Raw genomic sequence first — 17,539 nt, forward strand, 5'->3', positions numbered from 1 at the left:
TAGCCTCCGACTTCGGCTCAGGTCATGATTTCCCAGTTCATGTGTTCAAGTCCCATGTCAGGCTCTGTGCTGACAGCTCAGAGCCTGGAGCCTGCTTTGGATTCTATGTCTCCCTCTGTCTCTGCCCCTCCCCTGCTCTCTCTGTCTCTCTCTCTCTCTCTCTCTCTCTAAAAAAAAAATAAATATTTTTTAAAAATTAAAAAAAAAAATTTTAGCTCCCAATCCCCCCTTTTCAGGAAGCTAGAAGATGTGACCAACTAACTTACAGTCAATTAAAAAAGGAAGATATGAGGGGTGCCTGGATGGTTCAGTCAGTTAAGCGTCCAACTTTGGCTCAGGTCATGATCTCATGGCTCGTGAGTTCGAGCCACAGAGCCCGGAGCCTTCTTCAGATTTTGTGTATCCCTCTCTCTCTCTGTCTCTCTCTGCCCCTTCTCCATTCGTACTCTGTCTCTCTCTCTCTTAGAAATAAGTAAACATTTAAAAAAAAGTTTAAAAAGGAAGGTATGAGATATGGAAAGTACGACACTGAACATGCTAGAGCAGCAAAGGAAATCCCTCAGATTTTCTGACAAGCGATCCCAGGTTAACTACCATGCCACAGGTGGATGTTAACCAGTCTAGACTGGAGTCTAGAGGCTCCAGGAGCAGAGGCTCCAGGAGAGCCCTTTCAAGGCAGAGTACCTGTAAGGTTCAGCACCCTGAAGGAACATTTTGGTAGTTGACAGAGGTATATAACTTATGATAAGTACATAGAAAACTAATTCAAAGAGGCACCTGGGTGGCTCATTCAGTTAAACCTCTGACTTCGATCCAGGTCATAATCTTGCTGTCTGTGAGTTCGAGCCCCATATCAGGCTCTGTGCTGGCAGCTCAGAGTTTGGAGCCTGCTTCAGATTCTGCGTCTCCTTCTCTCTCTTCCCCTCCCCTGTTCACACTCTGTCTCTCTCTCTGTCTCTCTGTCTCTCTCTTTATCTCTCTCTCAAAAATAAATAAACATTAAAAAACATTTTTTTGGCTCTGTGCTGACAGCTCAGAGCCTGAAACCTGTTCTACATTCTGTGTTTCCGTCTCTCTCTGCCTCTCCCCTGCTTGCACTCTGTGTGTGTGTGTGTGTGTGTGTGTGTGTGTGTGTGTGTGTGTTTTCCTTCTCTCCCTCTCAGAATAAATAAACATTTAAAAAAAAAGATCTACATAGAAAAGGAGAAGTGATCATGTTTTATTATATTTAAAGCTACAAATTCCCTAAAGCATCATTATAATCCATAAGTTTTGGCATGTCTGGTATTTTTATCCCGTAGTTCAAAATACTGTCTCTTTTCTACTGTGATTTCATATTTGACCTATGAGTTGAAAAGGATGCTGTGAAATTTCCAAATGGAAGATTTTTAAAGATACCTATTTTCACTTGGTTTCTCTTTTAATTATATTATAGGCAGACAATGTGTCCCATACAATACTGACTCTTTGAAATTCATTCAGACCTGTCTTCGGCCAATTGGTCACATTTTATAAATGTCCTATGTGTGCTTGAGAATGCATTTTCTGTAATTGTGGGAAGTTTTTCTGATTGCCTATCCAACAAATCAAACTTTTTAGGTATATGCAAGTTTTCCAAATCTTTACTAATTTTTTCCTCAGATTGACTTAATACTTGGCAGAGGTATGTTGAACTCTCCCACAATGGTGTTGGGTTTGTTCACTTCTCTCTGTAGTTGTGTGACTTTATATATTTTGATGCTGAGAACATAAAGATTTATAATTATATGCCTTCCTGGGAAATTAAACTTTTTTTGAAATCAATATTAGTGACCTCTCTATCCTTAATAATGCTTTCTGTCCTAGAATCTATTTAGTTAAGTCTCAGAACTACCGCCTCGGCTTTCTTTTGGTTAATATTTACCTGAAACATTTTTTTTTCACCCTTTAAACCTTTCTGTGTTTTAGAAGATTTCCTGTTAACATTTTTTTTCCTTCAAACCGACCATGACCAACTGTGCCTTTTAATTGACAAGTTTAAATCATTTTTATTCCATTTCTAATATACATAGACTTATGTCTATCATTATACTTATTACCTTACATTTTCCTGCCCTTTTTTTATGTGTGCATTTATGTGTGCATTTTCTTGAGGTTGTATTGTTTCTCGTTTGTTTGTTTTGGGGTTTTTTTTTGGTCTATATTTCTCATTCCATTTTTTTCCATCTAGTAATTTGGAATTTATACACCTATTTCTTTTCTTTTGGTGGTTATCCTTGAATTTTTACCAGATGTAAACATTTAATGAAATCTTGAGTTAATATCTTAATCCTGCTGTGAGTGATATGAGCACTTGGAAACATTTGAACTTCATCACCCCATTTGACCTACTTGCTCTCCATTTCCAATTTTTCAGCTCCCCCACATTAATTGATATTGTTGATGGTGGTGTTATTTTATTCTACTGTGTTTGTTTTGTTTATATTGTTGGTCAGTAGTCCTTGTATCTTCGACCTTTTTTTCCAGAATAATGTCCTTCTTCCTAAATTACATAATTTAGAAATTATTTTAGTAATTATCTTAGTAACTAGTAAATATTTCAGGCTGTGTAGGTGGAAAATGTAGCTAGTGTTTATCTAAAAATGACTTTATTTTACCATCATTCTTGAAAGATAGTTTTGCAGGTACACAGTTTTGAGATGGCTTCCAGAATTCTTAAAATATTTCACTGTTATCTGGCTTCATTCATTGCTCTTGAGGAGGTTGGTGTAAATCAAATTTTTATTCCTTTGTAGATAGTCTGTCTTTTCATGCTTTTTGCTTTTAGAATCTTTTCATCGTGTTTGATATTCTCTAGTTTTATTACAGTGTGTGTCCTAGGATGGGTTTCCTTTTAGTTGTACTGCTTGGTATTTGTTTTTCTTCCTGGATCTTTGGATTCATTTCTTACATTAGATTTCCCAGTTACTAAATCTACAAACTATTGCTTCTTCTTCCTCTCTCTTGTTCTTCTGAAATTCCTATTAGACAAATGTTAGACTTTCTCATCCTATCCTCTGTACTTCTCTTTTCTCTCACATTTTTTATCTCAGCTCTCAACATACATTCTAGGTAATTTATTCAAATTTGTAACCCAATTCACATATCCATACTCTTCAGGTACATGTAACCATTTGTTTACACCTATTTAATAACATTTTTATTTCAGTAAGTGGAGTGTTTCCTTTTTGAAAGTTCTAATTTTATTCTTCAAACCTGCCAAGTCATTTTGTACAGCTTTTTGTCTTGTATTACATCTTCATGAATTTCCTTTTTTTAAGATAGTTATTCCATACTTCATATCTTTAAATTCTAATATGTCAAGTTCTCAAGAGGTCTATTGTTATTATTATTTTTTTTACTCTTCCCATGTAGTGGTTTGTTTCCTATGAGGTGATTTTTATTGGAGTGCATATTTATTTGATTTGGCTTTACTCCATGACAAGTAATGATCAAATTAAAGGTGGTTTCCTTCACACAATATTTCCATTTGCTTTTTTTGTGAACCAAGGGGGCCCTGTGGGCCTGAGAGGGGAGACTTAATCATGAAGCCTAGTTTCTAAGCATGTTTATAGTTCACTACTTCATATTTAGTGTTCCTTTGTTCATTTGTCATCTTCTCTTACCCAACATGCACTTTCCTGTACACCCTCATCTTTAAAATAGTTTTGTTCCTCACACTCTCTTTGGTGGTGTTATTTATTACCTAAATTTTCTTCAGGCTTCAGTAAATATTTTCTGAGAATGTTTCATATCATAATAAGTAAGACTTCATTTCCCTGAATTATGAAGTGAGAGGATTGGAAATTCAGTGATAAATAGGTTTTTATAGGGATGCCTGTGTGGCTCAGTCAGTTGAATATCTGACTCTTGATTTCAGCTCAGGTCATGATTCCAGGGTCATGGGATTGAGCTCCAGGTCAGGCTCTTTGCTGAGCATGGAACCTGCTTAAGATTCTCTCTTTCCCTCAGCCTCTGTCCCCTGCTTGTTCATCTCGAGAGAGAGAGAGAGAGAGAGAGAGAGAGAGAGAGAGATTTTTTTAAGAAAAAAGAAAAGAGGTGTTTATAAGTACTGCCCTTTGAACTTAAAAGTTGGGGGGAATCCCATCATGTCACTGAATATCCATCATGTCTCTGTTGCTGCCAGCAAGGATACTGGTTTTTATCCTACTGGGATATGCATGTCTGTGAATATGTACTTTCTCAGAGAAAGCCCCTTACTGTTCTCATCATAATGTTAACACTGAAGGTTTTTCAACGTTGAGCATCCATGCAAAATATAAATGTTTCCTGTTATAAAAGGCAAGATAAAAATGGGGAAGAAGGATACCCTTTTTGGGACGGTGGCAATATATTTTATTTGAAAGGATGATCTTCTTCGTGTGCTTTTAAACCACATTTGGCTTAGGGTTTAGTTTTATGCCAAAAGAGAATTCTGTTTCCTTCCATATGAGGTGGATACGGATCCAAACACCTGTCAGTACAAATCTAAAAGCGCATGTTTGAATTCAACTTCATTTACCCTGATTTATCCATTCAGGAAGATGATTTCAATGGATTCCTAGTGAAGAAGAAGGGAATCCTATTCTCTGTAGTGAATCAAAAACTATCTTCTAAAAAAAAAATGTGAATATTCTTTTGTAGAGTCTGCCTTCTCGTGCAAGATGCCTATGGAATGTTCAGTGAAGTATACTCTGAGGGCGCCATCTTGAAAGACCAACAGTTGGAAGGGAAATCCTGCAGCCTGATGGGAATGAAGGTTCTACAGAAGGCCACCAGAGGAAGGTGAGGACCCTCTGTAATTGCTGCAATGACTGGCTCTTTAATTAGTGATTTATCTCTTAGTTTTAAGGGCAATAAACCAGGATCCTAGAGTTTGTCTATAAAACTAGGTCAGAGTTGAACAAAGCCCATAAAGTACTTCTAGGGGAAAAAATTATAATTAGCAACAAAAACAGTTATACAGGTTTAGTGACTCCTAATTTTATTAAAAATTAAGAAAATACAAAATGTTATATATATGTGTTTTAATCATAAAGATTTATTTTCTGTATACTGATTAAGAAATAAAACAGCTTCGCATGAGCCAGTTTGTATAAACGAAAATATAACTTAGTGTACAGGCAGTTTATAAGCTTTAAATAAAACTCTTTAAGTTGTCACATCTTTTTGCTTCCCATAGTAAGAAAGTTTTGTTCTCTGTTAAGTTTCATGGTACCTTACCTTAAAATATGATTTTGGATAAGCAAGGTAGAATGGTACATAGATCTGGTCCAAACTGTGGCTATTATATCTCCAGTAATCATCTGAAATCTATGAATTAGGAAAAAGAAGGAACATTTTTAATCATACTATTCAATCATATAGAGAATTAGTATAAACAGTAAATTTGGGATTTTCTCTATTTTATTATAATCTCTCCTTCCTTGAATAGTGTGTTATTTTAACTCTTTTGATGTTAATTTTTTGTCTAATTGTAGGAACATCTGAGCTTATACCAGTATCTGGGAAAGAGAGAAAAAAACCATTATGAGTATATGATATTCTGATTTTAAAGCAGTTATGGATAGCATCTTCCACTGGTTTGCATAATGAACATTCTAGTCACAGTCATTCTAAATTGTGAGCATTTGGGGCACCTGGGTGGCTCAGTTGGTTAAGTGCCCAATTCTTGATTTCAGCTCAGGTCATGATCTCCCAGTTGTGAGATTAAGCCCCTTGTCAGGTTCTGCTCTGACAGTGTGGAGCCTGCTTGGGATTCTCTCTGTCCCTCTCTTTGCCCCTCCCTACTCATTTGCGTGAGTGCTCTCTCTCTCAAAATAAATAAATAAACATTTTTAAAAAATAACTAAATTGTGGGGCGCCTGGGTGGCGCAGTCGGTTAAGCGTCCGACTTCAGCCAGGTCACGATCTCGCGGTCCGTGAGTTCGAGCCCCGCGTCGGGCTCTGGGCTGATGGCTCAGAGCCTGGAGCCTGTTTCCGATTCTGTGTCTCCCTCTCTCTCTCTGCCCCTCCCCTGTTCATGCTCTGTCTCTCTCTGTCCCAAAAATAAATAAACGTTTGAAAAAAAATTTTTTTTTTAATCTGTCTCCAGGAGCACCTGGGTGGCTCAGTCGGTTAAGCGTCCGACTTCGGCTCAGGTCACGATCTCGCGGTCTGTGAGTTCGAGCCCCGCGTCGGGCTCTGGGCTGATGGCTCAGAGCCTGGAGCCTGTTTCCGATTCTGTGTCTCCCTCTCTCTCTGCCCCTCCCCCGTTCATGCTCTGTCTCTCTCTGTCCCAAAAATAAATAAACGTTGAAAAAAAAAATTAAAAAAAAAAATAGCTAAATTGTGAGCAGTCAGCATTCCCATTGGCCACGACTCTGTGTACCGTCTGGCTTTCATATGGTACTGTGCAGGTGAGAGATGGCTCTGCCCAAGAGCTTGTTTTTCTAAAAGACATGTATTTCATTGAAAGATCCCCTATAAGCCCTAGTTAGATAGATACGAGAACATTTTATTGAAGCCTGCAGATTTATCTTATAACAAATGCTTCCTTTTATTTATGAAAGGGTGGCTGTATTATCATGCAGTTTCCTTATGGGTGGGGGGCAGTGCTCATTTGGAAAGCGTGTCTGTGTGTGGGAAAAGTTTAATTGGATCACATGAACCTTGTCTTTATTAAGGCTGAACGTCATCTGAGTCCTAAGTCTGAGAACTGCAAACCCCTGACAGACTATGCAGTTACAGTAAGTGGTGTCGCTGCCTTCACAGGTGGACCTGACAGCCTTAACGCTATCAGGACCATGTGGGAGGTAATCTTCCTTGACGTCAACTCTACACGTGAGCCTCCCACCTGAGAACGCCAGGATACAAGCGGGGTCCCCATCACAGGAAATGCTCCCTCCGAGGCAGCAGCCTTGCTCAGGGGCCGGGCTTCCTGTGCGCTACGGGCCAGACAGAGGCTGCTCTGGGAGGCTGACTTCTTGCCGGAGAGCACATAGCACACAACTTCTCGTGGCATTCTACCGGAGAATGACAGAGCCAGGACTGCCATCCAGGAGTCTTTGGCTCTGTAACGTTCATGCTCTTTTACGACATACACTCTATATATGTGTTCCTGATATTTAATCTACTTCTTTGAGGGTCACACTGGGAGCCTTACTACTACCTACAACATTCCCATAGAAAATGTCTGTTTGGTTTTTTTTCCCACAGGAAATACACTGAGTGTGGCAAATAATTCATTTACAAACTTTTGGAACCCATACCATTTTTCAGTTGGTGGCTAAATATTTGATTTTTTAGGTTGGAATTAATTTCTTTACTTCTATATTTAATTCTATTTTGACGCACAGCTATCCAAATAAATGTTTAGATTGTCTTTTAGAAGCTATATTTCTTCAAAACAAATTATTAGATCATTTAGGAATGCTGGATGTTATAATTGCCTGTTGGTGATATCATCCATTGTCAGTCATCCATCCATGGCCCCATCAACACAAATTGTCTCTTTTATTTTCCCCCAAATTATTGTGTTTCATAGCAACTCTCGTAAACTCTAACAAAATATACTTCTCATAAATCTGAACAAAGTACTTTTTCCCAAAATTGAAGCTAAAATGATTAATTGTAATTATATAATTCCAGTACCTAATACAGAAAATAACTTTTTTGCCAGTTGGAAAATAGGGGTTTTTTTGGGAAAAATCATGAAGTCTTTTCGATCTTGGCTACCAGAATTCATCTAATCCATACTTCCAGTGAGGGGGAAAATCACTACTCCCCTACAAGGCTGTGAAGGGGACTGATGGCCTCAGAGCTGTCCAGTCACACAGACGTGTTTTGGACCAGTGTGGGGGGGACACTGCTCTGTCCACCTGCCTCGTTTGAGAAGACTTGCAAAAACAGAGCAATCATATATTTTGCACTTCCCTGACATATTTTTGGAGTTGTGTGCCCATACTGACTGCTTAAAGCAAAAGACATCAGAAAAATAGCCTGAATCTAAAGGGAAAGAAACACTATTTTCAAAAAAAAGAAAAAAACCCCTGCTGAGGCATGCTCACTGAGCAGAATGTGGAGTTCTGCCTATGCTCTCTTCCCCTCCAGAGTTCTTCCTGCTCTTTCTCCAGTGACTTTCTTCTCCGGAGGCATGTCCCCTGACCTTTGTCTTCCCACGTGGCCTGTGCAGCAGTTTAGTAGGTCAAATAAGCTGAAAAGTCACATGACTTTGATGTCATGATTCTATGTATGACCTTTATCTTTTTATTGTTGATTATTATCTGTTTTTATTTTTATATGACAGAGCAATACTGAAAAGGAAATTTTGTGAAATAGATGTTAACCCTATAGGTATGGAAAATATAGCTAGCCAAATTTTTTGTGGGGGAGGGAAAGTTCTTTCAGTTCAAAATCCTGCTATATTTATGTCCCAACTTGTTAAAAACCCATTAAGCTCTCTGTATCTAAAATGATTAACCTATAGGTGCTATTTGATTTAGATCTGTGGATTGGCCCTTTAAGAGAAAATTTTATATAAGAGCACTTAGTACTCACTATTTACAGAAGACTCTGCCTTAGTGCCCAGAATGACGAGGAAGCAGCTGGCATGATCTTTGACCTTGACTGGCATCCTACTGAACAGAAAACTAGACGGGCACAAGTATTGAAGCTGTTAATGTTTTAAGTGACTAGATCCTGACTGGCTGATGTCAGATTTCATGAAAGAAGGTAGTCAGAACAAATGCTTTAAACATTCTGACCTGCCAGGAAAAAAAAAAAAGCTGTCTTCAAATTGGTAACATGTTATCTGTGAGGACATATATATATATAGGATCAGGAAGGATGTTTGCAAAATAGGAAATGAGAGGGTTTATTGAAAAGATAATTCACTCATTTATTCTGTAACTATTTAGTGCCTCTTGGTGCTATGCCCCTGGCTAGTGGCTGTAGGTAGCACTGAGCTCTGTGTTAAATTTTTGGGATTTATCCTAAACCAGAATATACTAAGGCACAAAGTCAGCTAGATAAAGCCTTAGGTTCTATTATTAGGGATTCTGCATCAATCCAAGAGAGAATTAGGGCCTCTGTGAAATTTTGAGAGAAGAGGTCATAAAAATGAAAGTGGAGTTAAGATGATCCTGCTATTGTACCTCTAATGGATTTAAGATAGAAGGAGAGCTTGTGGCAGGGCTACAAATTTAGAAACGTCTGTAGCAGTTGAGGGGAAAGAGAACAAAAAACTAGTTAGGAACTAATCTTGAATTTCTGGTACCTGCAGGCATCTTTACCAGGGGTATGAAAATAGACCATTCCCTCCAAGAGCTCATGGGCCAGCAAGAGAGCCAGGGGTAACCCAAGCAGGCACTAAATTGGCAAGTGCCTGATACAGAAAGCTGTGGGCTAATAGCTGCCACCTTTGAAGGGGGCTCAGAGGGCAGGTCCAGATTTCAGAACCCTGAAGACAACAGGAGAGGCCTGGGGCTAAGGACTAGAATGAGGAAGAGAGAAGACAGGCTCCATTGTCTAAATATCCATTTACCTCCTTTGGAAGCCAGACCGGAGATCAGGAGAGCACGGCTGTCCCGTCAGCTTTTGTGATAGAGTAAGGAGGTGGGCACTATGTGTGAGCAGGTGCGTTTCAGAAAATGATCCAATTAATAGTTATTGTTTTATAAGTTTTTGGTTTTTTGTTTTGTTTCGTTTTCTTTTGTTTTTGAGGGAGAGAGCATGCTCTGTGTGGCAGAGCATGAGTAGGGCTGGGCTGGGGGGGCGGGGGTGGGGACAGAGAGAATGAGAGAGAGAGAGAATCCCAAGCTCCAAGCTATCCATGCAGAGTCCCATGCGGGGCCTGATGCCACGAACCGTGAGATCATGACCTAAGCTGAAATGAAGAGTCCGACGCTTAACGGACTGAGCCACTCAGGTGACCCAATTAATAGTTATTGTTTAGATGTCAACTTTTGTTTTCAAAGTAACAGATTAATCACTGATAAATTTTATACCAGAAGCCAAGCCTAGTCAACATGCTCAAATACCAACCCCAGAGCCAGGATTCCAACGCCTTTTACAAGCCCCCATGCTGGTCCCCAACCAGCTGCATGTGTAGCCTTTTGTCCCACCACTCATGCATGCACCATGTCCTATGCCTAGAATGCTTCGCTTTTCTCCTGGGCCTCATTGAAGACCTACCTTTCCCTCACAGGCCAGTCTTCAGGTGCTCCTTCATGAAGACTCCTGTCACCCGCACCCAGCACTGCCTCCTTTGTCTCCTGCAGTAGTTACAGCTGGGTCACCTCCTCCAGCAAGGCACCCAGTGGTCATGATGATACTCACTTCGGTGCCCATGCCCAGGGCACTGTGGGATTCCTGCTGACCTGTGTCCCACCAGAGAGCATATGTATACTCTAACGTAAATAAGAGTGACATCATAGGCATAAGTTTGAAGGTGTCCATTTTTTTTAGAAATGATATGCATACATCAGCATTTATATGAGGAGTCTTAGATGGCTCTCCCAAGCTGGCCTGCACTATGTGCCTGGCTCTGAGTCACAGCAAGACATCAGACCTTGTCTTGGTCATTGTCACACTCCTTTGCATGGTGTAGACATTGGTAAAAGTCGACATTGATTAAAATGCCTGGTAGCCGGTATTTCAGATTGGCCTGCCAACTGTTAGGCTTTATTAGGGCAGGTGCTATTTCTTGCTCATTTCAAGGCACATTGTAGGTTCAAAATATTTGTGAAATGGACATTAGTTGTTTGCTTGGGTTTCTCCTAGAATTTTCCTAAACAAGATTTGGATTTTTGCACATAATACGTGGTAATTATTGAAGCTCCATTTTAGCAGGAAAAATGCAGACCATTTGGTCCCAAGACTTGGCATCCAGTACAGGTGAGGATCATGCTCTCTGTGAGTCTCTGGACACAGACCTCTGGTCTCCTCACAAAGTCAAAGGAGACATGTGTGGGGTTGTGCTGTGAGAATACTTTATCAAGGATGGGGAGACTAGGAATGTCCATTACTTAATATTTCACAGAAAAAAGTTTTCCATGTATTGGAAAAGTGGAAAACTTTCATTTTCCTATCCTTTCTAGTCCTCACAAGAGTCAGTGAGGGAAAAAACTCTGTTCTCACTCCTGTCTTAGAGGTGAGGATGATTGGCTAGGGTTACACAGTGGGCCAGGGGTCAAGCTCCAGTGTGACGTGAGTCTGGGCAGTTGGCACCAGGGTGTTCAGTCTACTGTGGAGACCCTTCCCTCCAGCTGGGTGTGACCGAGAGTGCACAGAAGTGCAGTAGAAGGGAATCCTTAGGGATTATTCAATGCAAGTCAACTGGGTTGGGTTAGGTTATTACTGAAGAACCATTTCAGATGCTCCTTTAACAGGAAATATGTGGTGGTGAGAGCTGTCTTTGGGTAAGAAACTTCAGTAGTAATTCCCTTCCTTTGATTTTCCCTCTTCAAAAAGGCCACCCTTTTAAAGAGCCACACACTTCCCTTGAGGTTTGTCCAGAATCTCTTTGTAATTGCTGTGGTTGGAAACCCTCCTCTAAAGGACATTCTTAATCATCCTTCCATGATTTTGAAAAATAAAATTGTTCCTGGAGGTCACTTAACTTTCTGGAAGGAGAACAAAATGTCAGTGAAAGAGAATGTACTTGAAACCAGTGATGCTCAAAGAAGCAAAAGAAAGCTCCCCATAAACGAAAAGCGTGCTTAGTTCAAGCCCTCAATCAGTTTATGGTATGTTTTGTGTTTTCCCGATAGACCTTATTGTTTTCTGTCTACCAGTGTTTCCTGACATGAGTATTTTAATTCAAAATTAAATGTTTCTATTGTCCTTTAAAGTGGGATTATTTTTGGTCTCCATTTAACAATTGGTACAGGGAAGCATAAGCAACAAGAGAATAGTAAATAGAAGTTCAAGTAAGCAGATCTCTTCAAGATTATATCCCCCCTTTGGGGCGCCTGGGTGGCTCAGTCAGTTAAGTGTCCGACTTCAGCTCAGGTCACGATCTCGCGGTCCGTGAGTTCGAGCCCCGCGTCGGGCTCTGGGCTGATGGCTCAGAGCCTGGAGCCTGCTTCCAATTCTGTGTCTCTCTCTCTCTCTCTGTCCCTCCCCCATTCGTGCTCTGTCCCTCCCTGTCTCAAAAATAAATAAACGTTAAAAAAAATTAAAAAAAAAAAGATTATATCCCCCTTCAACTTTTCTTGGTTGTTAATATTGTGTATGTGTTGTTTTTGCGTTCTGATGAATTTCTTTATGTTATTTCTTAAAGAATTTCTTGTATATCTGTGCTGCCAGCACCCTCTTCTTTTGTCCCCATGGTGTTCTCTAATTTGAGTGTGCCCAAATGGACATTCTGCATAGACTGGAAAGAGTCTTAACTGGAAATTAGGACACCTGGATTGTGCTTCTGGCTATGCTACCAATACCAGTAGCCCTGGCCCCGATGCATCTGAAAATGAAATGACTACACCAAATAACCTTCAAGCCTCTTTAAGTTTGCGGTGATTGCTTTCCCTTTCAGGGTTAGGATGGGAGGCTTTTATTTTTAGCTTTGTACACAAAGATACTTTTTCTATTTGAACATCTTTTCCTTAAAGGAAATACTGAACCTGTTGTTTAAACAATCTTCTTACAGATTAATTTGCAAAGTTGCCATCTACTTGGTAGGTATGGAGCATACATCTTTGGCTGAGCATAATAAGCATAATGAACCTTGTAAGGTCTTCTACTGAAGTAAGGTTTCCAATCATCTAGATTGTGACTTTCAGTGTAGAGCATTTGGGAATGCAAAACAGGCTGTATAAAACCTTTCTCTGGAGTAGAAACATTGCAGGAAGATGAAGGCTCTTTTCCTAATTATTATTTGCTTTAATCACTTTATTTCTGAGTGTCTTTGTTACTGTGAACTGACAGTTATTTTTATTAGATTCTAATCAAAGATTAATAGAAATCATACCTTTTTATTTAGAGGAAAGGTATTTTTTGAAGTCTGAGTTTATAATCCCAAATGACACAAACCTAAATAATTAGATTTATGACTCCGACTTCCACTGTTGAATTGCTTCCTTATGTATTTGGTTGTTTTGCTGTAATCACATTAATTAATTCTGATACAAGGAGATCTTTATATACTTAATAACTTAATCTGTTAAAATAGTTTTGGTACAGTACATTTTGCATAATAACAGAAAAAATAGGAAAAGCTGAAAAGTTTAATCTTTAACTTATGAAGACCTACTTTCTCATTTTAGTATAAGAAGGAAATGTGTAGAAAAAGGTAACCCACAGGGCACCTGGGTGGCTCAGTCGATTGAGCATCCAGTTCTTGATTTCACTCGGCTCAGGTCATGATCCCAGGGTCATGGGATTGAGCCCTGTGTCAGGCTCTATGCTGAGCGTGGAGCCTTCTTAAGATTCTCTCTGTCTCCCACCCTCTGCCCCTCTCCCCTGCTCACATGCTCTCTCTCTCTAAAGAAAAAGTTTAGAGACGCTTGGGTGGCTCAGTCAGTTAAGTGTCCAACTTCAGCTCAGGTCACAATCTCATGGTTCATGGGTTCCAGCCCCACGTTGTCGAGCCCCACCAACCTGGAGCCTCCTTCAGATTCTGTGTCTCCCTCTCTCTCTGCCCCTCCCCAGCTCATACTCTGTCTCTGTCTCTCAAAAATGACTATACATTAAAAAAAAATTTTTTTTAAGTTTAAAAAAGAAAGAAGGTAACTTGATCAGAGTATCATGCATCCAATCTTAGTGTATTTTTATCACCAGCTAAATAATCATGAGTAGGCAGTGGCTTAATTAAGAAAAATAAAAATAAAAGCAGGAAGGGATTTATTGGCCCAGGCCAGGAGAATACGGGGCATTGCACCAATAATAAAATTCCAAAGGATACAATTAAATGAAACTGAATGCATGAGGTATAGGAAGGGAGGATGAGCAAAGCAAGTGGTCAATATGTGGGCAAACCCAGTGTCCCCGAGGAACAGTGACTGTACAAAACATGTTTGCACTGTACACTGGAAGTTAGGAAAGGTTTCATGAGAACCTGTTTAAATAGTTTGGGGCAAGAATACTTCCTGAGGATGTTGTGTCCTTCGTGTTGCATCCCGTTAAGAGGCACACAGCATCTAGTCAGTGATGGCAAGGCTGGGTCTGGGTGGAACAGCCAAACTTCTCTATCTCAAAGTCCTAACTTTCTCACTCTGTGGGGTGAGACCCTAGCTGAAGAAACAAGTACAAAGTCTGTGAGACAGAAGTGTGTATGGTGTGTTTGAGAAATAGTAAGGAGAAAGATGTCTTGTAGTGCAGCCCTTGGCTTAAACCAGTATCTGAACAGTATATCTGCTGACAGTTCTTTTAAAACAAAAATGGATCAGAATCACTAAATGAATTATTTGTTTAATGACTGAGAATCATTTAATTAGAGTTAATAAATAAGTAGCAGACAGCTGTTGATATTGAACCCAGATCCCCTTAAAGCCCTTCGGCCATTTCTTTTGTACCCACCCCACCCCCATCCCCAGCTTCTTTGTGCTTTTGCATCTGTGGGCCCACATCTGTCCCTGTCTTCAAAAGACTGCCCTCAGCCACAGACACCACTTTGCCTGCCTGTGCAAACAGCTGGGAGCATCTGAGAATTTGGGTCCCCCTTAGTTTAGTTTAGGTAACTCTTAGTGAGTGAGTACTTACGAAAGCCCAATTCCTGTCCAAGTTGGGACAAAATATCAGCTATAATTCACTCTCCAAAGCTCTCCTGTATTACCCAGCTAAGGCTAGAACTTTACCAGAAAGAAACAAACTGGATGTCATCCCCAAAACATTACCCCTGTGCAAACACAGAAGTTGAATCGCAAGCCTGTGTAATATTCCACTGTATGTATGTGTGTATATGTCTTCCTTATATATTCTCCTATTGATGGACCCTTAGATTGCTTAGATATCTTGGCTATTGTAAATAATGCTGCAATAGACATAGGGATACATATATACTTTTTAGTGTTTATGTTTTCTTTAGGTAAATCCCCGGTAGTGGAATTATTGATTCATATGGTATTTCTATTTTTAATTTTGTGAGGAATCTCCACATTGTTTTCCACAGTGACTACACCCATTTATAGTTCTATCGGTGGTGCACAAGGATTTCTTTTTATCCACATCCTCGCCAACATGTTATTTCTTATCTTTTTGATTTTAGCCATTCTGACAGGTGTGATATCTCATTGTAGTTTTGATTTGAATTTCTTTGATGATTTGTGATGTTGAGCATTTTTGCATGTGTTTGTTGGCCATCTGGATGCCTTCCTTAGAAAAATGTCTTTTCAGGTCTTCTGCCCATTTTTTAATTGGACTGTTTGGTTTTTTTGGTGTTGAGTTGTATAACTTCTTTATATATTTTTGGATCTTAGCCTCTTATTGGACATGTCATTTCCAAATATCTTCTCCCATTCAGTATGTTGCCTTTTTGTTTTGTGGATAGTTCCCTTTGCTATGCAGAAGCTTTCTATTTTGATGTAGTCCCAATGGTTTTTCATTTTTGTTTCCCTTGCCTCGGGAGACATACCTAGAAAAGTGTTGGCTACGGCCAGTGTCAGAGAAATTACTGCCTGTTTCTTATCTAGGATTTTGATAGTTTCAAATCTTACATGTAGATCTTTAATCCATTTTGAGTTTATTTTTGTGTATGATGGTAGAAAGTGGTACAGTTTTATTCTTTTGAATGTAGCTGTCCAGCACCATTTATTGAAGAGACTATCTTTTCCCCCATTGTATAGTCTTGCCCCCTTTGTCATAGATTAATGGACCATATAAGCATGGGTTTATTTCTAGGCTCTCTGTTCTGTTCCATTGATCCATGTATCTGTTTTTGTGCTAGTACTGTGCTGTTTTGACTGCTAGCTTTGTAGTATATCTTAAAATCTGGGACTTTGATATTTCCAGCTTTGTTCTTCTTTCTCAATATTGCTTAAAGGGTGAAATCTTTTCATTCATGACAACACGGATGGACCTATTATGCAAAGTGAAATAAGTTGGACACATAAAGACAAATACCATATGATTTCACTCATATGTGGAATCTAAACAACAAAACAAATGAATAAACAGACTAACAGCAGAATCAGCCCTATAATATACAAAAAACAAACTGACAGTTGCCAGTGGGAAAAGGGGTGGGGAGATGGGTAAAATTGGTAAAGGGGAGTGGAGGTACAGGCTTCTAGTTATATAGTGAATAAGTCACAGAAATAAAGGCACGGCATGGGGGATATAGTCAATGAGACTGTAATAGTGTTGTATGGTGACAGAAGGTAGCCACAACTGTGTTGAGCATCACATATAGAGAGATTGAATCACTGTGTTGTACACCTGAAACTAATATAATGTTGTATGTCAACTACACACAAAATTTAAAAAAAAATAAATAAATGATCCCAGCCTTAAAAAAGAAAAGGAAATATAATTAGAAATAAAGGAAGGCATGTATTCCAAAGAAGGAATGAAGTGGCAAACAAAAAGGGTTTTTAGTGAGTCAGAAGTAAACTGAGTAAAAAGAATGAAATGTTGACACACGGTACAATATGGATGAACCTTGAAAACATGCTAGGTGAAAAAAAACCAGACACATATTATATGATTCCATTTATATGACATGCCCAGAAGAGACAAATCCCTGAAGACAAAAAGCAGACTGGTGACTGCCAGAGGTTGGGTAGAGGAGAGAATGAGAACGACTGTTCATGGGTATGGGGTGCTTTAGGGGTGGTGAAAATATTCTGGAACTAGACAGAGGTGATGGTGGCACCACATTGAGAATATAGTAAATGAATTGTGTAATTTAAAACGGTTAATTTTATGTTGTATGAATTTTACCTCAGTTTTTTTTTTGAGGGAGAGAAAAGGTGCAAGTGAGCAAGGAGCAGAGAGAGACAGAGAGAGAGAGAGAGAGAAGCAGGGCTCATCCAATGCAAGGCTCAAGCTCACCCAATGTGGTACTCGAACTCATGAGTTCCACATCATGAACTGAGTCAAAGTCAGATGCTTAATGACTGAACCACCCAGGCGCCCACCTCAATTTTTAAAAAGGAAAAAAGAAAAATTAACTGATTGCCTAAAAAATGCTTATACTGAGTTATGAAAATGGGTACAAGGAGCACCTGGGTGGCTCTGTCAGTTAAACGTCTGACTCTTGATCACTAGTTCAAGCCCCATGTTGGGCTCCATGCTGGTCAAGAAGCCTACTTTAAAAGAAAAAAGAAAAAAAAAGTTACAGATGTTTCCTAAGTCCAGTTGAAGAAGGTTTCTAAATGGAACCTCTGGGCATAATTTCACATATCTCAAAAAGACACAACTAGGGAGTAGGGGCTCAGAAAGGAATGCCAGTTATTTCTTAACTGTTATTGTGGGGAACTTAGGACAAAGATTTATTAAAATGGAAATTCCTCTAAATCATTAATTTCCTTTGTCTTTCAATGAAAGATCCTTAATGTAAGAAAGCTATTTTCTATCTCCTCTAATTTGTTTTTATTATCAGTGA

The 17,539-nt window shown here is 39.4% G+C and overlaps 1 protein-coding gene across 2 annotated transcripts in view; it reads left to right on the top strand.

Annotated features, from left to right (window-relative positions):
• The window catches only part of SPIDR (scaffold protein involved in DNA repair), a 501,036-nt gene that overhangs the window by 425,586 nt on the left and 57,911 nt on the right, over positions 1–17,539 (top strand). For both annotated transcript variants that reach the window (XM_047073908.1, XM_047073910.1), the window contains exon 11: positions 4,663–4,803. In XM_047073908.1, coding sequence (XP_046929864.1) covers positions 4,663–4,803 — 141 coding nt within the window. The remainder of the gene's footprint in view (positions 1–4,662; positions 4,804–17,539) is intronic.

This window comes from Lynx rufus, unplaced genomic scaffold (assembly GCF_022079265.1).
Source record: "Lynx rufus isolate CCGP_SWC_20201006 ecotype Redwood Valley unplaced genomic scaffold, mLynRuf1.p SCAF_12, whole genome shotgun sequence".
NCBI classification, from domain to species: Eukaryota; Metazoa; Chordata; class Mammalia; order Carnivora; family Felidae; genus Lynx; species Lynx rufus.